The sequence below is a fragment of the Gasterosteus aculeatus genome, chromosome 2 (assembly GCF_964276395.1).
Source record: "Gasterosteus aculeatus chromosome 2, fGasAcu3.hap1.1, whole genome shotgun sequence".
Lineage (NCBI taxonomy): Eukaryota > Metazoa > Chordata > Actinopteri > Perciformes > Gasterosteidae > Gasterosteus > Gasterosteus aculeatus.
In genome coordinates this window covers 11,150,803-11,167,654 of record NC_135689.1, presented here as the reverse complement: position 1 = coordinate 11,167,654, position 16,852 = coordinate 11,150,803, and the positions used below count along the sequence as shown (strand labels likewise).

Below are 16,852 nucleotides of genomic sequence, written 5' to 3'. Positions count from 1 at the left end.
TTCCCCAACACTTTGTGACTGGATTTATGACTTGTACAAGTCTGTTTCTAAATCGAAGAAAATACCTGTTTTATCAATTTTGGGTTAGGTCGACATTATTTGGTGACTCAAAACAATTGACCCCTATTGACCTCTACCCCTAGACCCTAAACCTCTTCACGTTTCCTTTAATTATATTACGGGCACTATTATTTTAGGCCTAGAGACTACTTTATGGTAAAAGAAAAAAAGTAAATTAAAAACACAAGATTCCAGGACCAGGGAATACAATAATAGTTTACAATTAAGTTTATATTGTACTGATGGTGCACTTACGTCAAGTGAACCACTATAATACATATTGTAATAACCGGGTTCTTATCAAATTTTTCAAAACAAAAGTGATTCAAGTCACGTTTTTTGTGCCTCACGCAAACGATCCAACTTTTACTGTGAAGGCAAAGCGCACAATGGCACCGGAAATGCATGACCTTATTGTGGCACGCTTATTGCTCCTCTCCCCTCCCTTCCTTGCTAAGCAAGTCAAGTTAGCTAGCTGGTTAGCGAGACCAGCTCTTTAAATCCCTTGTAGTTATATGATTATGAATTGATTGATCCGCGATAACTTTGTTTATTTTATTTCTGTCTCCACAGTCCAGTAAACAAGCCAACTAACAAAATGAACATACGAAATGCAAGGGTAAGAATGCTGAAATCCTCCCAACAGCCATGCTGTTTCTACCCACCGCTAGCTTAGCTAGCATCGTTATTACAGCCGGCTGGCGAGCTGTCCGCATATTGCCGGCTAAGCATTATGTCATTTATCTGACTTTTCTTTTCTCAGCCGGAGGACCTCATGAATATGCAGCATTGCAACCTGCTGTGTCTTCCGGAAAATTACCAAATGAAATACTACTTCTATCACGGGTTGTCCTGGCCTCAGGTGATTCACCGTGCAGTTTCCCTTTTACCCGGTTTCGGCTGATATCACCGCTCATATTATCTCAATCCTAACGATGGATCTTCTCTATTATCGATTCAGCTCTCCTACATTGCAGAGGACGAAAATGGAAAAATTGTTGGATATGTGCTGGCAAAGATGTGAGTCTTTAGATGTGTGACTATATATTATTATTATTATTATTATTATTATTATTATTATTATTATTGCACACCGGTTACTCAGACGAGATGTTTTATGTGTTCCGCCCTGCAGGGAGGAGGACCCTGATGACGTACCCCATGGACACATCACATCCCTGGTGAGTCCCATTCATCTCCAAACGTCTCCCATCCATGTGTTGCACGTTTTGTGGCGCTGAGATGTTTGGCTGGCTTCTCCAGTGCTTCATAAACCTCTGTGCACCTCCATCTGTCCGACAGGCGGTGAAGCGCTCCCACAGGCGTCTTGGTCTGGCTCAGAAGCTGATGGATCAGGCCAGCCGGGCCATGATCGAAAACTTCAGCGCTAAATATGTCTCGCTTCATGTTCGCAAAAGGTAAAGTTACACCTCTTTGTTCGCTCTGGCCTCGGTTTTTATCTGCTCTTTTTGGATACGTTAATGTGTGGGTCACCGTGTGAGTAACCCTGTTCTTTCCCGATGTTTTCCCCTCCAGCAACCGCGCAGCCTTGCACCTGTACTCCAACACGCTCAAGTTCCAGTAAGTGCATTTCTATGGCAGCATTTGTTTACTGTTTTAATTGTTGCCTCGTGGTATTGTTGCAAATGTAAAAAAACACTGCAGTCGTAGGTAGAGCTGGCCAATAAATCCGTATTAGCTTATCAGGCCATGAGAATGTGTGATCGTGGTTGTTTTTTTTCTTTTAAAATGATAAATAAAAGGCGTTTGGCTCAATGCACCCTTTTGCTTTCTTTTTGAATAGATCTTAATTTTGCAGCCGCCAGCACCACCGACTCTGCAGTACACAGTGCGAAAAAGATTTTCCTTTCCTCAATCACGTTGTCATGATCTAAACTTTAGTTCGCAAAATAACATTTTAAATACTCAATAATTCCAGAAATTACAATTCTATTGGGGCTTAATTAATAATGTATTTTTATTAAAACAATTTGAAACATTGGACCGTGTTCGCTCCTGAGCCCAGGCTACATGTATCTATTCTGACTACAACCAATATGCTGCTGTTCTTCCTCAGGATCAGTGAGATAGAACCCAAATACTACGCGGATGGGGAGGATGCGTACGCCATGAAGAGAGACCTGGCCCACATGGCTGATGAAGTGAGCGCTGTTTCTACAGCTTCTTGTAAAATCGGCACCGCGAGCAGATTGTAACCGTGAGCGTGTTTGTGTCTATATGTCCCCAAGGTGAAAAAGCCGGGAGTGCGCCTGTCGGGTCAGGAGGCTGCGTCGGGCCAGAACCCGTCGGGATCCGGCGACCAGGAGAGGGAGAACGAGCGAGACAGCGGAGGAGAGAGCAAAGAGCTGAGTGAAGTCAGCGAGGCGACAGAAAGCACAGACGTTAAAGATTCTTCTTCTGATTCACAATGACGCTGCAGTCCTAGACATTTTTAAATTCATCCCATGCTTCCTCTTTTTATCCCTATTTGACAATACATCTGCTTTACAGACTATCTGTGCGTCAAAACACGTCCCACATCAGTTTTTTTTCTTGAAGCTTGCAGTGATGAACAAAAGGTCTCGGATAATGACTTGAATCAGGGTGTTTATGAATAACGTTAATGAATAACTGATCTCAATGTTTTTATCGGACTGTTGTTGTCATTACACAGAGTTGCAAAGAGTTCTGTGAGATTTAGAGAATTTAAAACAATTTGTGCTTTTCAAGTTGTCTCAATCTGGTTGCAGAATTGCTGCAAATAAATCTTTCAAATAACATTTTTGGTACCACTTATTTCAATAAGCGATCTTGTACTGTAAAGGTTTCCATTGGTAGTCAAAAAGACACGTGTGACACTAATTCAACTTTGATGACTCCTGCTGGCAGCATCAGACAGTGATCTCACACATGTTGGTGGGTTTTTCAACCAGATTACGAAACATTCGGTTAACGTTAACAATTCTTACAAAGATCCTTGGCAAGTCTTGGTAATGAAACTCTACGGTTTGGCTTAAGATTGCTACAAAAAAAAACAAATTGCTGAAGTCAGCAATGTTGTTGCATTTTCCTAAAAACAAAGCATGTTATTATGATAAATGATGTGTTGGATATTAATAGCCAGCCATACTTGAGTCTGAGTGACCTATTCCTTTACAGCTGAGCTGAACGGACGCTGAGGAAACTTAACTGGTGTTTCAAGGCTCTTGAGTTTGCCAAAGCGTTAAAGTGAACAGTAGCACAATCAAACAGTCTAGTAGATAAGCTCTATAAACTTCCTCACATCAAACCGTGGCGCACTCTCCATATATGTCAGTGAAGCTGTTTTTAAGCATCATACTGCGTTAAGAGGAAGGAAACCGGTGTGACCGAGAAGTACATGCGAGGTAACATTTCATTATGCACAAATACCCAATCTGCATAAAAATGTTAAGTTAACTTTCAATTAACTTATTTTGTATACGGCCACATAACAAATTAGCATGAGACAGCGTTGCAATCTGTACACGAGTACAGTCAATGCTGCTGCTGATCAAAATAAGTCTGAATAATTCAGTTATCATTTATTGGTATCAATGGGTGTTTTTTACCAGCAGTGCACGCTTTTAGCTTTTTTACTTGACATGAGGTGTTTCCACAATTAGCCTGCTCACCATACACATCTCATCATAATCTTTGGTTATAGTCTTGACCTAAGTTTACCCCGAGGTCTTCAAGAGCGTTTTGGTTTCCCCTCCCAACTGAACACTAAAGCAGCTGATTTCGTGAAGTGACAACAGCTGATGTTTGATTGGACTCAAAAGCCTCTTTGGAGCTTCAGAGGCAGCGGGAGGGAGACTAGAAAAGTTTTCGCTTGCACAATTAAAATTGTCACTTGCATAATGACTCCCCAAAGTAAGAAGTGTGAATGCGATGACTGTTGCGAAAGAGTTTTGTGTGTCTCTCTCTCTCTCTGTGTGTGTGTGTGTGTGTGTGTGTGTGTGTGTGTGTGTGTGTGTGTGTGTGTGAGAGAGCAAGAGAGAGAGAAAGAGAAAGAGATGAGTTGAGTTCCACTCCACCCATCCGTGTCCAATGTGAGGGGGAGGTGAAACAGTTGAGCGCTTACTGTGCTGTCAACTGGCATTATTTTTCGTCGTCTCGGTCCGGGGAAAGCGACTCGTGTGCGACGGCTCTCCACCAGGTATGACGTTATATGTATGAATTAAACTTTTATCAATTTATGTTCGTGGATCCGTTTCAGAAGCAGACTGTTGGCTAGCTTAGTGTTGATAAACACATTTTTGCACAGCGGAGTGAGCACTGTTATTAGGCATGGCCCTCAGGCCCAAACGATGTGTTTGAACTTGTGAGTGGAACACAATAAAGAGAATAGAAAGGGAAGAACCAGATTCTGTAAAGTTGAGCATATCTTTCATGAACCGTTCCAGCAGTTTGTGACGACGGGAGGTGTTGGTACGCTGCTGATCACACACTGAAAGAATGAAAAGGACTAATGGAAATGAGTGATATGGTGGGAGAAATGAGTCAAGGAGTTTTGTGTTTGCTTTAACAAACTGATTTTATGAGGTCAGCTGACAAATGTCTCAGACGGAAAGGAGTAGAGAACATAGTTCGGCTAAAGCGAATGCTGATGAGTGACGTTTGACTTTTAGAAAAACAAAAAAAGGGAAGTTAAAGGGGGTAGGAAAAGAAAGTGTGATGACTGTACAAGGAGCAAAAACAGCCCACTCTTCCCCTTTTGGTTATGTATTAAATGTCCTGATAAATGCCCTGATAAATGCTATCTGTCATCAGACTAGTTGGTTTGTTCTCAATCCTTAAATTGTGCTTAAAAGTGCTTAAATGAATGCTTGATTCTGGCATATCATATTATTGCAAAAATGAAAATAAGTTTCTGCAATGCATGTTTTCCAGTAAAGGATCATTTTTTTAATCTTTAGAGGCGGCATACATTCTCAGCCATATAAACAAACCCCAATGTTTAACCGTTTTAAGGTAAGTCGAAACAAGTTCAGGACTCCACATTACTAAACTTGCATATCATTAGTAAAACCATCTTTACAGACTTTTTGCTTCTTGTGGTTCAATCCTATTTTTAGGGCAGCTGAGATGTTGCTGCAGCTATTTTTGCACCTCATGCAATTCTGCAGCGTGAGCGGTGCAGCAGGCGGCACTTTCCAATTGGGTTTTCTAGTTTCGTGCAGTTCTGTAGAGCATTAAACAGTAAAGAGATGTCTTAAGTAAGGTGAACATGCTCTCTTCTCTTTTCAGCAGGAAGTTTGCATGGTCTGTTTAGGGTGAAGGTCTTTCAACACTTCACTCACTGCAGTGTGACAGTTTGTAGAGTAGCATGCTCAGGCCTTGATTCTTAAGTGCAGAACATCACAATAGTTTGCATGCACTCAAAGAATGCTGTGACTATTTTTTTTTTTATCCAGAGTTCAACCCAGTTGGAGCAACAATGACTTCCCATGTAAAACTGCGGAAGGAGAAGACTGGTATGGTGGACTACGACACTCAAATCAAAGGTGAAATAATCACTTAGCTTAATTCAGTTTCTCGCCCAAAATTTCAGAATGCGTTCCATTCTCTCGCATGCGTTTCTTTTATCTTTGCCTTGTCCGTTGTCCTCACGCCCTCCTGTTTCACGTTCCCCTCAGAGGTGCGTTGTCAGCTTGTAGACCAGCTGAAGGTCTTGGATGTGCAACTTGAGCAGAAGAGCCAGCAGCTGCAGGACCTGACGGACTACCTGCGTCGCCGGGGGGAAATTGAAAGCGAGTACGCCCGCTCCCTTGAAAAACTCTCTGAACGGTTCACTTCCAGGATCAAAAGGTAAGGATCAATCCTTGGCGCACAACGTAACACACCTCAGTTGGTGCCTTAATTTGAGGCAAGTCCTGCACCTTTCCTCCCTGCTCAGGAAGGAGCCCAGCAGTCACTCCGTGTCCCAAGTGTGGCTGGCTCTGCTTTCCCAGACCCGCCAAGAAAGTAAAGGCCACAGCGCAATGAGCGAGCACTGCAGCAACTTCCTCCTCCAGCCCCTCACGCACTGCCTGGAGTACACACAGCGCCTTGCCAAGAAGGTACTGGTAGAAGCACTGGCACCACCAAACACATTGGTTTGCTATCTCCTGCAATCTTTCTGACTCTCCCCGTTGTATTTCTGTTGAACACTTGACATTGACGCATCTCTCTGCTGTATTTTGTCTCTTCACCAGAGCAAAGACATCTGTACTCAGCTGCAAGATGGACTACTCAAGGTTACCACAGAGCTTCAGACTGTAAGTGAGAACCGATCACACAAAACCTTTTTGATTCCTGAGCCAATCAAGGAAAGCATAGCTGTGTGTGTGTGTGTGTGTGTGTGTGTGTGTGTGTGTGTGTGTGTGTGTGTGTGTGTGTGTGTGTGTGTGTGTGTGTGTGTGTGTGTGTGTGTGTGTGTGTGTGCGTGTGTGTGCGTGTGCGTGTGCGTGTGCGTGCAGGCATGGCGGACATACTTCCAGTACCACTCGGACTACATTTGTGCAGAGGGGAAGCTGAAGGAGGCCGAGAAACAGGAAGAAAAACAAAAGCAGAGTGCTTCTAAGAAGCTGGAGAGGTTGATAGAAAAAGTAAAACCCCTTTGTGCAGTATTGTGTGCGCATACATGTCTATACAAGTCTGTCATCTCCCTATTGATGATTTGTTTGTGTCCCATAGAGACAAGGCAAAGTCCAGGAGATCGACTTGAAGTGCACCAAGGCACGAAACGATTACCTCCTAAACTTGGCTGCAGCCAATGCCTCTGTGAACAAGTACTACCTCCAAGACATCTCTACTCTCATAGATGTAAGTGCGTGATCTGTTTTTGTCCTTCCCCTTTTGTCAAAAATGCTGACTCTCACCATGCAGCATTCGGCCAATAATAACTTTCTAAACATAGTACGAGTTAACGCTGGTCACGTTTAAGGACCCTGATTGCCAAGCGCCTAAACAACTGTAAATCTAAAGTTTGAATTGAATCGTTTTTCTCCCAGTGTGCAGATGTGGGATACCACCTCACTGTGGGTCGGGTGATGCAAGCTTACCTGTCCAGTCGGGGGCGTACCCAGGAGAACCTGACCACGGGGCTGCAGCAGGTCCAAGAAACCGTCTCCGGACTGGACCAGAGCCACGACAGAGACACGCTGCTGCAGGACCATTACAACACCTTCTGCATGCCCCTTCGCTTCCCCTACCAGCCCCATGATGGAGACCAGGTCTGTATTGTGGTTTCGCTGCATCAAGGGGACATTCCAGCTGTTCAACGCTAAACTGTTGCGTGTCATTCAAGGTCTCCGAGGTGAGTGCAGAGGGTGAAGTGAGATGCGAGCTGGAAATCCGGTTCAAACAGATACAAACGAGGCTTAAAGCTGTGACTCCGGAAACCGAGGAGGTATTTTGCATCCTGTGAATCCAAGCACATCTGTGTCACCTTTCTTAAGTGGGTCTAGTGGATCCCCCCCAGTGTTAAAAGAAAAAAAGTCTGAGCATGACTAACTGTGTGCGTTATCTCTTCTCCTCCTCTCATACAGGCTGGTAGCAGCAGGCTGGCGGCACAGGCTTCCCTGCTGGAAAGCATTGGAGATGATGATCTTGATCTTGCCAATGGCTCATCTCAGCAGGACAGCACTCCCAGTGGGCCCCGCCGCAGGGCCAACGCACAGGAAATAGAAAACGTCTACTTATCTGTGAGTGTGTGTGTGTGTGTGTGTATGTAAGAATATATATATATATATATATATAATTATATTTTTTTAGTTATGAAACAGGACGTTTTAAAAATGCAGCCACCTTATTTATCTTCTATTGTCGGGGTGACTAACCTTACGAAATGGTGGTGCCAGCATAATAATAAAAGCATCTTATTTGACAGAAAGTAAAAGAACACCTCCAACTCGGCTCCCTGGAATCTAAACTGCAAGTCAAACATGACCTGCTCAAAGTGGCTTTAGAGAAAGGTATAACTCCAGCATTTCACACACAACAATGTCCGATAACACAGCTGGTGCATTTCTTCTTACTGGTCGCTTCTTTTTTCTCCTGCTGGCAGAGCCATCAAATGGACAGCAGCCTAGGTACAGATATGCATGTTTTAAAGAGTCTTCTAAGAGTCATTGTTTACAACAAAACCAAGAATAACACTGTACATATTATAACCAAATTCAGCTTAGACTTATGTCCTCTGGTTCTGCAGACACAATGGAAAGATGACGCGTCTCAGGAAGAATCTCTCATGTGCTAATTTGATTCACAACCACAAACTTTTCGGTGGAGACATGCTGTCTTTCATACAGGTCAGCCTTTCTCACAAAATATTATGCCTTTTTTTGCCAGCACATCAGTTATGAGTGAAGTAATGGACTGAAAGTTTATGAAATGAATCCCAATTTGCTCCATTCAGGCATCAGGACAACAGATTCCAGTTGTTGTGGAAAGTTGTGTCTGTTATATCAACCTTAACGGTAAGTTTTTTTTTAAGACTAAAGGAACTGTAAAATGGGATATATAATTTGTCCACTCTTCTACAAACAAGATGTTTTCTGAGCACTTATCTCTCGCCATCAGGTCTCCACCATGAAGGGATATTTAGAGTGCCGGGATCTCAGGCGGAGGTCAACCACCTTCGTGATGCATTTGAGCGAGGTGTGGTGTGTGTGTGTGTGTGTTTGCATGAGCAGCATGTCTCTCTCTCTCTCTCTGTGGAGCATCAATAACGTGGGGCAGTGTGCTGTGGGTTCGTCCTGCAGGAGAGGACCCCCTGGCTGACCGGAGATATGAACTGGACTCCGTTGCTGGAGTGCTGAAGCTTTACTTCAGAGGTCTGGAGAATCCCCTGTTCCCCATCGACAGCACCGGCCTACTCTTGGAGCATATCCGTGAGTGTGTGTGTGTGTTCAAACCTCCGGTGAGTGTGGTCAAGAACAAAGCAGGAGCTTATCTTTCTTTCATACTCTTTTCTTAGAAATCAAGAACGCGGAAGAGCGAGCAGCTCAGCTAAAACTAGTCATCTCTTCCTACCTCCATCCCGTCATCGTCGTCATGAGATACCTTTTTGCATTCCTTCACCAGTGAGTATTTTTCATAGAAGATAAAGTATGAATAATAATGAATGAATGAATGTTTTTTTTTTGTGACTCAACTTACAATCTTTCAAACTGCTGTCTCCCTCAGTTTATTATCGTATGCGTGCGTCTCTGCTCCCTGCCTCCAGTGTGTCTCAGTACAGTGACGAGAATATGATGCAGCCTTACAACCTGGCTGTGTGTTTCGGCCCCAGCCTGCTAAGAGGGGCTCACGACGACGATGCCGTCACTCTACAGCCTCAGATAAACGCCCTGGTGAAGAGCATCATCGTCCAGCACGAAAGCATCTTCCCCAGCCAGAGCGAAGTGCAGGGGCCGGTGTATGAGAAATGCATGACACTGGAACAGGACGACTGGTGAGGGGAAGGATTGTTTATACCTGTGACGTTAATACAAATGCATGGTGGAATCTTAATGTCGGGATGTTCTTCTTCACAGTGAGACCATCCTTGAAGAAGGAGATGTAGAAGCAGAGTTCAAAGATGGTAGGTTTTACATGCCCATCATCTCTACGGCTGTGGTGGTGTTCCTGGATAAAATAACATGATGCCATCCACCGTAGCGTTGGAAACGGGAACGTCAGCCGTCAACGGCGCCGGCTCGTCTGTGGCATCAACACAAAAGAAGACGGAACGCCCTCGAGCCAACAGCAGCGGATCCGTCGACGCCAGCAGGTTGACGGGCGGACCAGTCGGCTTCAGCGTCGCTTCAAGCGGAAAGCCAACGCTCCAGATTCCCGTTGGACCGCAGTGCAGGTCACGAGGCCACTCTGCTGGCTATTTGCGCAGAGAGTGAGTAGCACTGGACGTTGAGGGATTGCACCGGACTTGTTCTGTTTGAGTGAGGAATAAACATTCTATGTCTTCTGGTCCCTTCCTCTCCATCCAGGGTTCAGGGACACTCGTCTCCTGAGGATATTGTCGTTAAAGTAGACAAGGTCTGTCTTGTTTTTGTCATTTCAAATTACTCGTTTCAACATGATTTTATAGTAATTACTTGACATTAATAAAAATATATTTGTTCGTGAAGTAGTTTTGTATGTAATCTACAACTTGTTAAACCAATCATTGTAAACATAACCGCAAACCAGTCCGTATTTATAAATGTTGTAATCTCAAATTGCAATGAATGGACTTCAATGGATGTTATGCAGCACAGATGTGAGACATATTAAGAACTTGCCTGTAACTGATCTATAGAGCATCAGACAATTATTTATTTATAAAATGATTAGTTATCGGCAATACCATTTTTATAAAGTGTCTTGTTAGAAAGCAGCAGCAAATCGCCAATGGTTTAATGACAATGGTATGTTGTGGTTTACATGCACACTTAACGTGATGAAGGGAGAACCGAGAACAAAGACTTCGGTCTTCTTCATCTCCCTGTTCATTTCATCTCACAGGAGGTTTGTCGCCAGATGGACTCTGTCTTCGTTGAGCTTCTTTCACGGCAAGCACTGCAGGATCCCTCCTCCTCCGCCGCCTCCTCTCCCTCTGCCCAGGGTTCCCAGAAGAAAGGGAAGCGGGACGGCTGCAGGTGAAGAGATACGGGGCTCTTCAGAGCAGCAGATTCACTGGAATGAGAGGACTGGCAGCAGTAGATGAATGTAAAAGAGTGATAATACAATATTCCAATTCTCTGGAGGTGTCCTGACAGCAGCTTTCAGCACATTTCTGTATAGCAAACTAAAAGCATTGACTCAGTCACTTCTCTGAGATGCTTGAGATGGGTCTGGGCTTCTTTCCACTGGGTGACTCCGCGCACACAACTCTACATTCACCTTCCTTACAGTGCGACTCTGCAGTTGCCTGTAGTAAAGTGTAGATTTCTTGAAATGCACAGATGTGTCTGTGTACAGCTGCATGTGGTTAGGTAGTAGATGGTTTCATGTCTGTGTCTTTTTACATTCAATTGTTATCACTTTCAATCAGATGTGTTTACGAACATGAGGCTTGCCTCGTTGGTGAAACTGAATACTCTAGCTGTAAAGAGTAAATATTATTTGTAACTTGCAAAACTGTGAATGATTTGTCCTCCTATCCTTCGTGTCTAATTAATATTTTGTCTGCGCTTTCTTGTTGGTGATATCAGTAGTGATATTTTTGAGGAGTTATTAAATAAATTTTACTCTAACCCTTGATTATTTTTACTGAAAGTAAAAGAAGTAGAGGCTATTTTAGCATAAGCCGTTTGGCGGTAACAGATGAATGAAACAAGTCAAACCACAGATTGTATCACAAACATAACTAAATGTGACAGTGAGAAAAGAAAAACCATAAAATGTTTTTCACAACATTTTGACTTGTAAAATTGCTCCCCAAGTACACCAAGAATAGTGTACATACACTGCATTCTCACGCTTACCAAAATATTTGTACTGCTTTGTCATCCAAAAATTTCCAAACGAGTCATTAGTTGACGAATGTCTTACTGTCAGTGCTACAGTATATTATCATACATAATTATGATAATTATTACTATTTTTTTACTTTGTTAAACAAAATAACATAATACAGATTTGGAGTAAGGGGTTAATAAATAGAGCAAAAGCAAAAGAGTCATGTGTCACAGTATGTCACACTAAACTGGAAGCATTCTCGTACGTTGCTCAATGTCTAAAAAACGAATCGTGTTATGAATAAACAATTCTTGCCAATGTATTGGTCGGCTCTCCCTCGTTTTTTGAATGAATCCAACACATTTTCTCATAATGATGTAGAGGTCTTTAGAATATTTGTTAAAGTAAGCTGAATGGAAAAATAGTATTATTCACTGCAGAAGCGCAACATTTGTTTATAAATGTAGTTTTCTATAAAATAAATAGTTGTCTTGTTTTTATCTACGAACTTAAATATACATTCAGAAACTTGAGCAAACTTTCTTTCTGTTTTAAGGTTTGACGGTGGATGCACGTTTTTCACTCTGATGACGTGTCGAACACAGTCATTTCCCAGACTGCTTTGCAGCTTCAAAGCCCACGTCACCGCTGCGCAGCCGCAGAGGCGTCGTGTCAGTAAGCTGAGGTGGACTTCTTCCCTTTAGTCAGCGGCAGAGACTCAGCGCAGTCCCGCAATTGGACCTCAGGAACAAGACGAAACGTACCCAGCCGGCCTCTCAGACACCAGGATGATCCGTATTGCCGCTTTCCTCGCCCTGCTGGTGGCCGCCTGCTCCGGTGAGTCCGGGACCGGCGGAAGAGTATTTGCCGTGGTTGATTAGCCTTGAATGCTAGCGAGCGTTAGCTAGTTAGCCGGTTTATCAAATCACCTCCATTCGTCTTATTAATTGGGTGGAACATGGGTATCGGATACGTTGGCGTTGAGAGGTTAATGCTGTCCAGATGTTTCTACTGGTGAAACGTTACGGGACTTCAGCTAACCTCCCCGTTCCTCCTGCGCTTTGTGTTGACAGGAGAGACCTGCACCGACCCAGCGATCACCCCGTCGGCCTACACCACGTCCGACGCCGTCATCTCCTCCGAGTCGGTCTTCATCGTGGAGCTCAGCCTCGCCTGTGCCAACGGAGCGCAGGTACCTCCCCCATTCTCACCCTCTCACCCCATCTAACGAGCATTGGGATCAGATATCGATGTTGTTACTGAAGGTCATTTCCAACTTCTCCAGAGCGTGACTCTGTACGCTGATGTAAATGGGAGGCAGTTCCCTGTGACCAGAGGCCAGGATGTTGGCAAGTACCAGGTATGGTCGTGACCTCGTGTTCGCTCTCGCTGTATCTGATTTGGTAGAGAATGACAGGGATCAGCGGGGTACCACGCGTTTAGCGTGACATTTTGCCTCATTTAAACTCAAGTTGCCATATTCTTCTTTTGGACCACCTTGAAGCTCTTGCCCTCAAGGAACCACCTATTAAGACCGAGGTTGATTAAAGAAGCTTTTGTCACCGTGGCATTTTTCCCTCAGGTGTCGTGGAGTCTTCCTCACAAACAGGCCAGCTCTGGAACATATCAGGTTAAATTCTTCGACGAAGAGTCCTACAGTGCCCTGCGCAAGGTTAGTGTTTGATGCACCGTTTAATAAACTCAGTTTGCTGCCAGTAAGCTCTGCTGCATTTGCCATGTTCAGGATTTAAAGGATGTCTGTTTTAAATAGAATGTGTACACTTCCTTTTGTTACAGGCCCAGAGAAACAATGAAGATGTAAATTCCATTGAGCCGCTCTTCTCCGTCAACATTGATCACAGGGTGAGTCTCTTACTGCCTTCAAGATTAAACGAGTGTATGTACTATTCTACCAGAGCAACACAACTCTAAAAACCCAATGTATACACTACCAACACAGGGTGAAAGGGGACCAGGTGGTAAACTTTAGTAAATTTAGCAGATACTTCCATCAGAATATATTGGAGACCAAAACAGACGTTGAACGTGCTGCTCACTCGCTTAAACTACACAAGTAAATTGTTACAATATTTTGGGGCAATATGTTGTTCTTGCTCGTTAAACGCATCCACCACAGCGGCCATTCCCAAAGATTTAGCACCCACCATTGGGTTGAAGGATATTTTATTATCGTCTCCCAGATTTCATTCTGCAAAACAACTTCTACCCACACGAGGAAAAAGAATGTGGCTATTTTTTCTGATAAGTGTAGTATATTATTAACATTGAATACAAAAGGTTTGTAGTTCCATTTGATAAGAGGGACAAATAAGAGGCTGACAACTCAATGTATTCATTTTTTTCTATTTTATTAAGTATTTTTAATGTGCGTGTGTATAAAGTAGATGTGAAAATTCTCAGGAATGTTCATTCACACTCAAATTCGCTCTTCTCGTGACAGATATGGCCCATTGTGAATGGGGGGGCCTAGCAATCATGTTTGGGAAACTACTCTACAGTGCTCTTCTCTCCTAATTCTTTTTAATAATAATAATATAATAATAATTAAACGGCTCAAATAACATTTAAAATATATCTTTGTCGCTGAGAGCAATGCAATGTGACCCCCAACCGTAGCAATCTCCCGTGCTGCTCTCATCCTCGTAGTATTTCCAGAATCTGGTATAACTGGAATGTTGTGATTTGTTAAATTCTCTTTGTCTGAACCAGTGAGCTTTTAAAAATAAAATCTCTCCACAGGGTGTGTGGAACGGCCCGTGGGTGGCTACTGAGGTGGTTGCTGCCCTCATGGGCATCCTGGTCTACTACATGGCTTTCACCGCTAAGAACACCATCCAAGCATAAACGTTTCACAATTACTGGATTGTTAAAGACTGAATTCTGGTGGATCTCCACCAACGATCCATCATCCATTGTGGTGGCAAGCCGATAGGATTTTGCCACTTGATCTGCGTTGGAAAAAGCAGCAAGAGCAGCGGTCTTTTTATATATATTTTTTTTAAATTCGGACTGTGTCTGAATACCATCGGTCTTATCAATTTTTCAGATGACTTTCGTCACAAGTTTTGTCTTGTCAATAATGGATGGAGTTTTGTAAAAAAAATATAAAACAAACCATAAACCTGGATCACAGAAATAAAGAACACACACGTAGATATTGTACTGTTTTCACTCCTGCTTGAGACCAATTTCTATGTCTTACTCCGCTTATTCTGCGTCGATGCACTGGCAAGAGTGGGACTTGCAAAGACGTGATTAACTCCAACAAAGCGCAGTTAAAACCTCAACGCGTATGTCAATTATCTGACTGCAGGTAATGCATTAAATAGCTTGTTTTACTTCCAGTGTAAAGTTTCGTTCAAACCTCCCTTAAGTTTTATTTTTTATTTTTTTCTCTGACTGGCAGATTGATCATCCTGCGACATGTCATCTCTGAAGTTTTTTTGTTGTCAATGGTAAATTAAATCGGGATGTTTAAATAATCCCTGATCTAGATCAAACAATAACTGGTTCCAATCAGATTTAGCCTCACATTTACTGTATTTAACATTGCGACAATTTTAATCATTCTGAGAATTCATTTTGTTCCCATTTTAGAATTGAATAGGATCTACAACAGTAAATGAAACCATGAAGAATCATATTATTGTGAGTTTTAACCCTTTATTCTCGGTGGATGGGGAGGGTTTTTTTCGGTTTCAATTTGCTGTTGGCATTGCTAGTTTGTGTTTGAGGGCAGAAGCAGCAGCTGATTGTGTTTTCTCCTAATGCGCACCAACAGGTAGCGTGTTTTATTTGTGTTAAACCAGAGGAGTGGAAGTTCCCTTCCTGACGGGCCGGGGTGCAGTGCTGCAGGTTGAACACACCGTGGCAGCTCCGCGCCGCCTTCATGAAGCGCGGGTGCCATCCGGCATGCGGCCAGCTATTACCTCATGGGAAGATTGCTAATGTAATGCAATACATTGCAAACTGCACTTTGAGCCCGTGTTCTGTGGGTCACGTTTCCAGGTCGTATCGTGTGATCTGGTCCGTTACAGACGTTTTAAACTTGGTACGTCTATTTCTGTAGTTGGCCTGAATCAGTGCTCGGACACACTGTTCAGATCATGTAGTGCTGCTTTTTTGAATTGCTGACTGACTCCCACGAGGCTCTTTGTGTACAGGTAATGTGATCTGCAGAGTGCCTTGTCATCACCAACGCACACTTATGGTGGCACGCCGCAGCTTTTGTCTCCTGTCCCCTCCGGCGTGGACACAATAGAGCCATCACAAACTTGGTAATTGTGTGAGGAGTGCTGGAGTGATTCCAGAGACTCCCTCGTGCCCGTGGGAAGAGGGGCGCATCTCCATGGAGGATATAAATGGAACAGGCAAACGGTGGAAGGAGGCAGCTGAGGGACTCTTCCTTCTCTTTGTTGTGTGATGGAGTGTTTAATGACTTCAATCCACATATCAGCACAGATGTTCACTTCCGGTTGATGTTGCAATTTATTCTTTCAATGGCAGTGATTTTCTGTATCAAACAATAATTTACATAGTTACTGAAAGAAACAAATTGGAATCTGTGTTTTATTTAAGTACACATTGCGTAAGCCAAATCTTGGTCGTGGGATCCGGTGCTGTGAGGCAGAGAAAAGCTGCTGGGACAGAGGTGCGTAAAACCCCAGCAGCTGGAGGCAGACGCTGATTTGGACTTAGTGAGATCCAGCAATGTGGAAACTGACGTCACCCCAACAATCCTCACTGGCAGCAACACTTTGTGTGTCTGATGCAAGTGTTGTTTCTGCTCGTACTTCACTTCTTTTCAGAAAACCGAACAAAGTCAACAAAACTGATAGCGAGTTCAGTAATCAGTAGAGGAAGGGAAAAAAAAAACGATTTATGCAGTTACTGTTCTTATTTCACGGACGTTTATGTACAGTGAGCCTGTATAAACTGGCAGCTTCTTCCACCACAGTTGGACTGTTTAGAGTGGATAAACCCTCAGCTCCAAGCTTTTGTGCTTTGCTTTATCTCGCACTTGCTGTCCTGTAAGAGTATCATGAAATCAGTGTGTGCCTGTTGATGCAGTTGCAAGGCAAGAACCAGACGCGTATGGGGAAATGCCCTTTCTCTTCTCCTCTGTCACACTAGACGTGCTCTTGACTTTTCACGCTGCAGGTCAACCGCTGCAATTGAGCTTCTCCTTAAATGAATCTACATGCTCTGCTGGCCGTTTGCCATAAAACATAGTAGCTTAAACAGAACCCGACACATTACAACAAATTGTCGTAAATCCACTGAAAGTGGGTTGACTGAGCTCCCGTGAAATGGATTTGGTCAGACT

The 16,852-nt window shown here is 43.5% G+C and overlaps 3 protein-coding genes and 1 long non-coding RNA gene across 6 annotated transcripts; all 4 read left to right on the top strand.

Moving 5' to 3' along the window:
- Positions 1–453: 453 nt before the first annotated feature.
- Positions 454–2,840, top strand: naa10 (N-alpha-acetyltransferase 10, NatA catalytic subuni). 2 transcript variants are annotated; one of them, XM_040192976.2, is made up of 8 exons: positions 454–679; positions 824–922; positions 1,022–1,080; positions 1,196–1,241; positions 1,363–1,478; positions 1,597–1,641; positions 2,138–2,222; positions 2,310–2,840. In XM_040192976.2, the coding sequence occupies exons 1-8, from the start codon at positions 659–661 to the stop codon at positions 2,490–2,492; spliced, it is 654 nt and encodes a 217-aa protein (XP_040048910.1). In that variant the 5' UTR covers positions 454–658; the 3' UTR covers positions 2,493–2,840. The 2 variants fall into 2 exon arrangements, with proteins under 2 accessions (XP_040048910.1, XP_077948442.1); XM_078092316.1 differs by having other exon boundaries at positions 2,138–2,224; positions 2,303–2,840.
- Positions 2,841–3,885: 1,045 nt separating this feature from the next.
- LOC120829088 (rho GTPase-activating protein 4) lies at positions 3,886–11,827 on the top strand. 2 transcript variants are annotated; one of them, XM_078092261.1, is made up of 23 exons: positions 4,115–4,240; positions 5,001–5,055; positions 5,499–5,588; positions 5,721–5,892; positions 5,981–6,143; positions 6,279–6,341; positions 6,543–6,671; positions 6,760–6,888; positions 7,077–7,298; positions 7,373–7,474; positions 7,614–7,769; positions 7,955–8,039; positions 8,132–8,156; positions 8,276–8,375; positions 8,483–8,543; positions 8,647–8,724; positions 8,829–8,957; positions 9,044–9,149; positions 9,293–9,520; positions 9,603–9,649; positions 9,727–9,955; positions 10,053–10,101; positions 10,570–11,827. In XM_078092261.1, exons 3-23 carry the CDS (start codon positions 5,522–5,524, stop codon positions 10,705–10,707), a joined length of 2,478 nt encoding a protein of 825 aa, XP_077948387.1. In that variant the 5' UTR covers positions 4,115–4,240; positions 5,001–5,055; positions 5,499–5,521; the 3' UTR covers positions 10,708–11,827. The 2 variants fall into 2 exon arrangements, with proteins under 2 accessions (XP_040048841.2, XP_077948387.1); XM_040192907.2 differs by lacking the exon at positions 5,001–5,055 and having other exon boundaries at positions 3,886–4,240.
- A 203-nt stretch (positions 11,828–12,030) lies between these two features.
- ssr4 (signal sequence receptor, delta) lies at positions 12,031–14,679 on the top strand. Its single transcript, XM_040192980.2, has 6 exons — positions 12,031–12,342; positions 12,579–12,697; positions 12,791–12,865; positions 13,088–13,177; positions 13,303–13,368; positions 14,266–14,679. The coding sequence occupies exons 1-6, from the start codon at positions 12,294–12,296 to the stop codon at positions 14,368–14,370; spliced, it is 504 nt and encodes a 167-aa protein (XP_040048914.1). The 5' UTR covers positions 12,031–12,293; the 3' UTR covers positions 14,371–14,679.
- Positions 14,680–15,041: 362 nt separating this feature from the next.
- LOC144388959 (uncharacterized) lies at positions 15,042–15,387 on the top strand. Its single transcript, XR_013453228.1, has 2 exons — positions 15,042–15,174; positions 15,308–15,387. It is a non-coding gene; the product is annotated as an uncharacterized LOC144388959 (long non-coding RNA).
- The last annotated feature ends 1,465 nt before the right edge of the window (positions 15,388–16,852 follow it).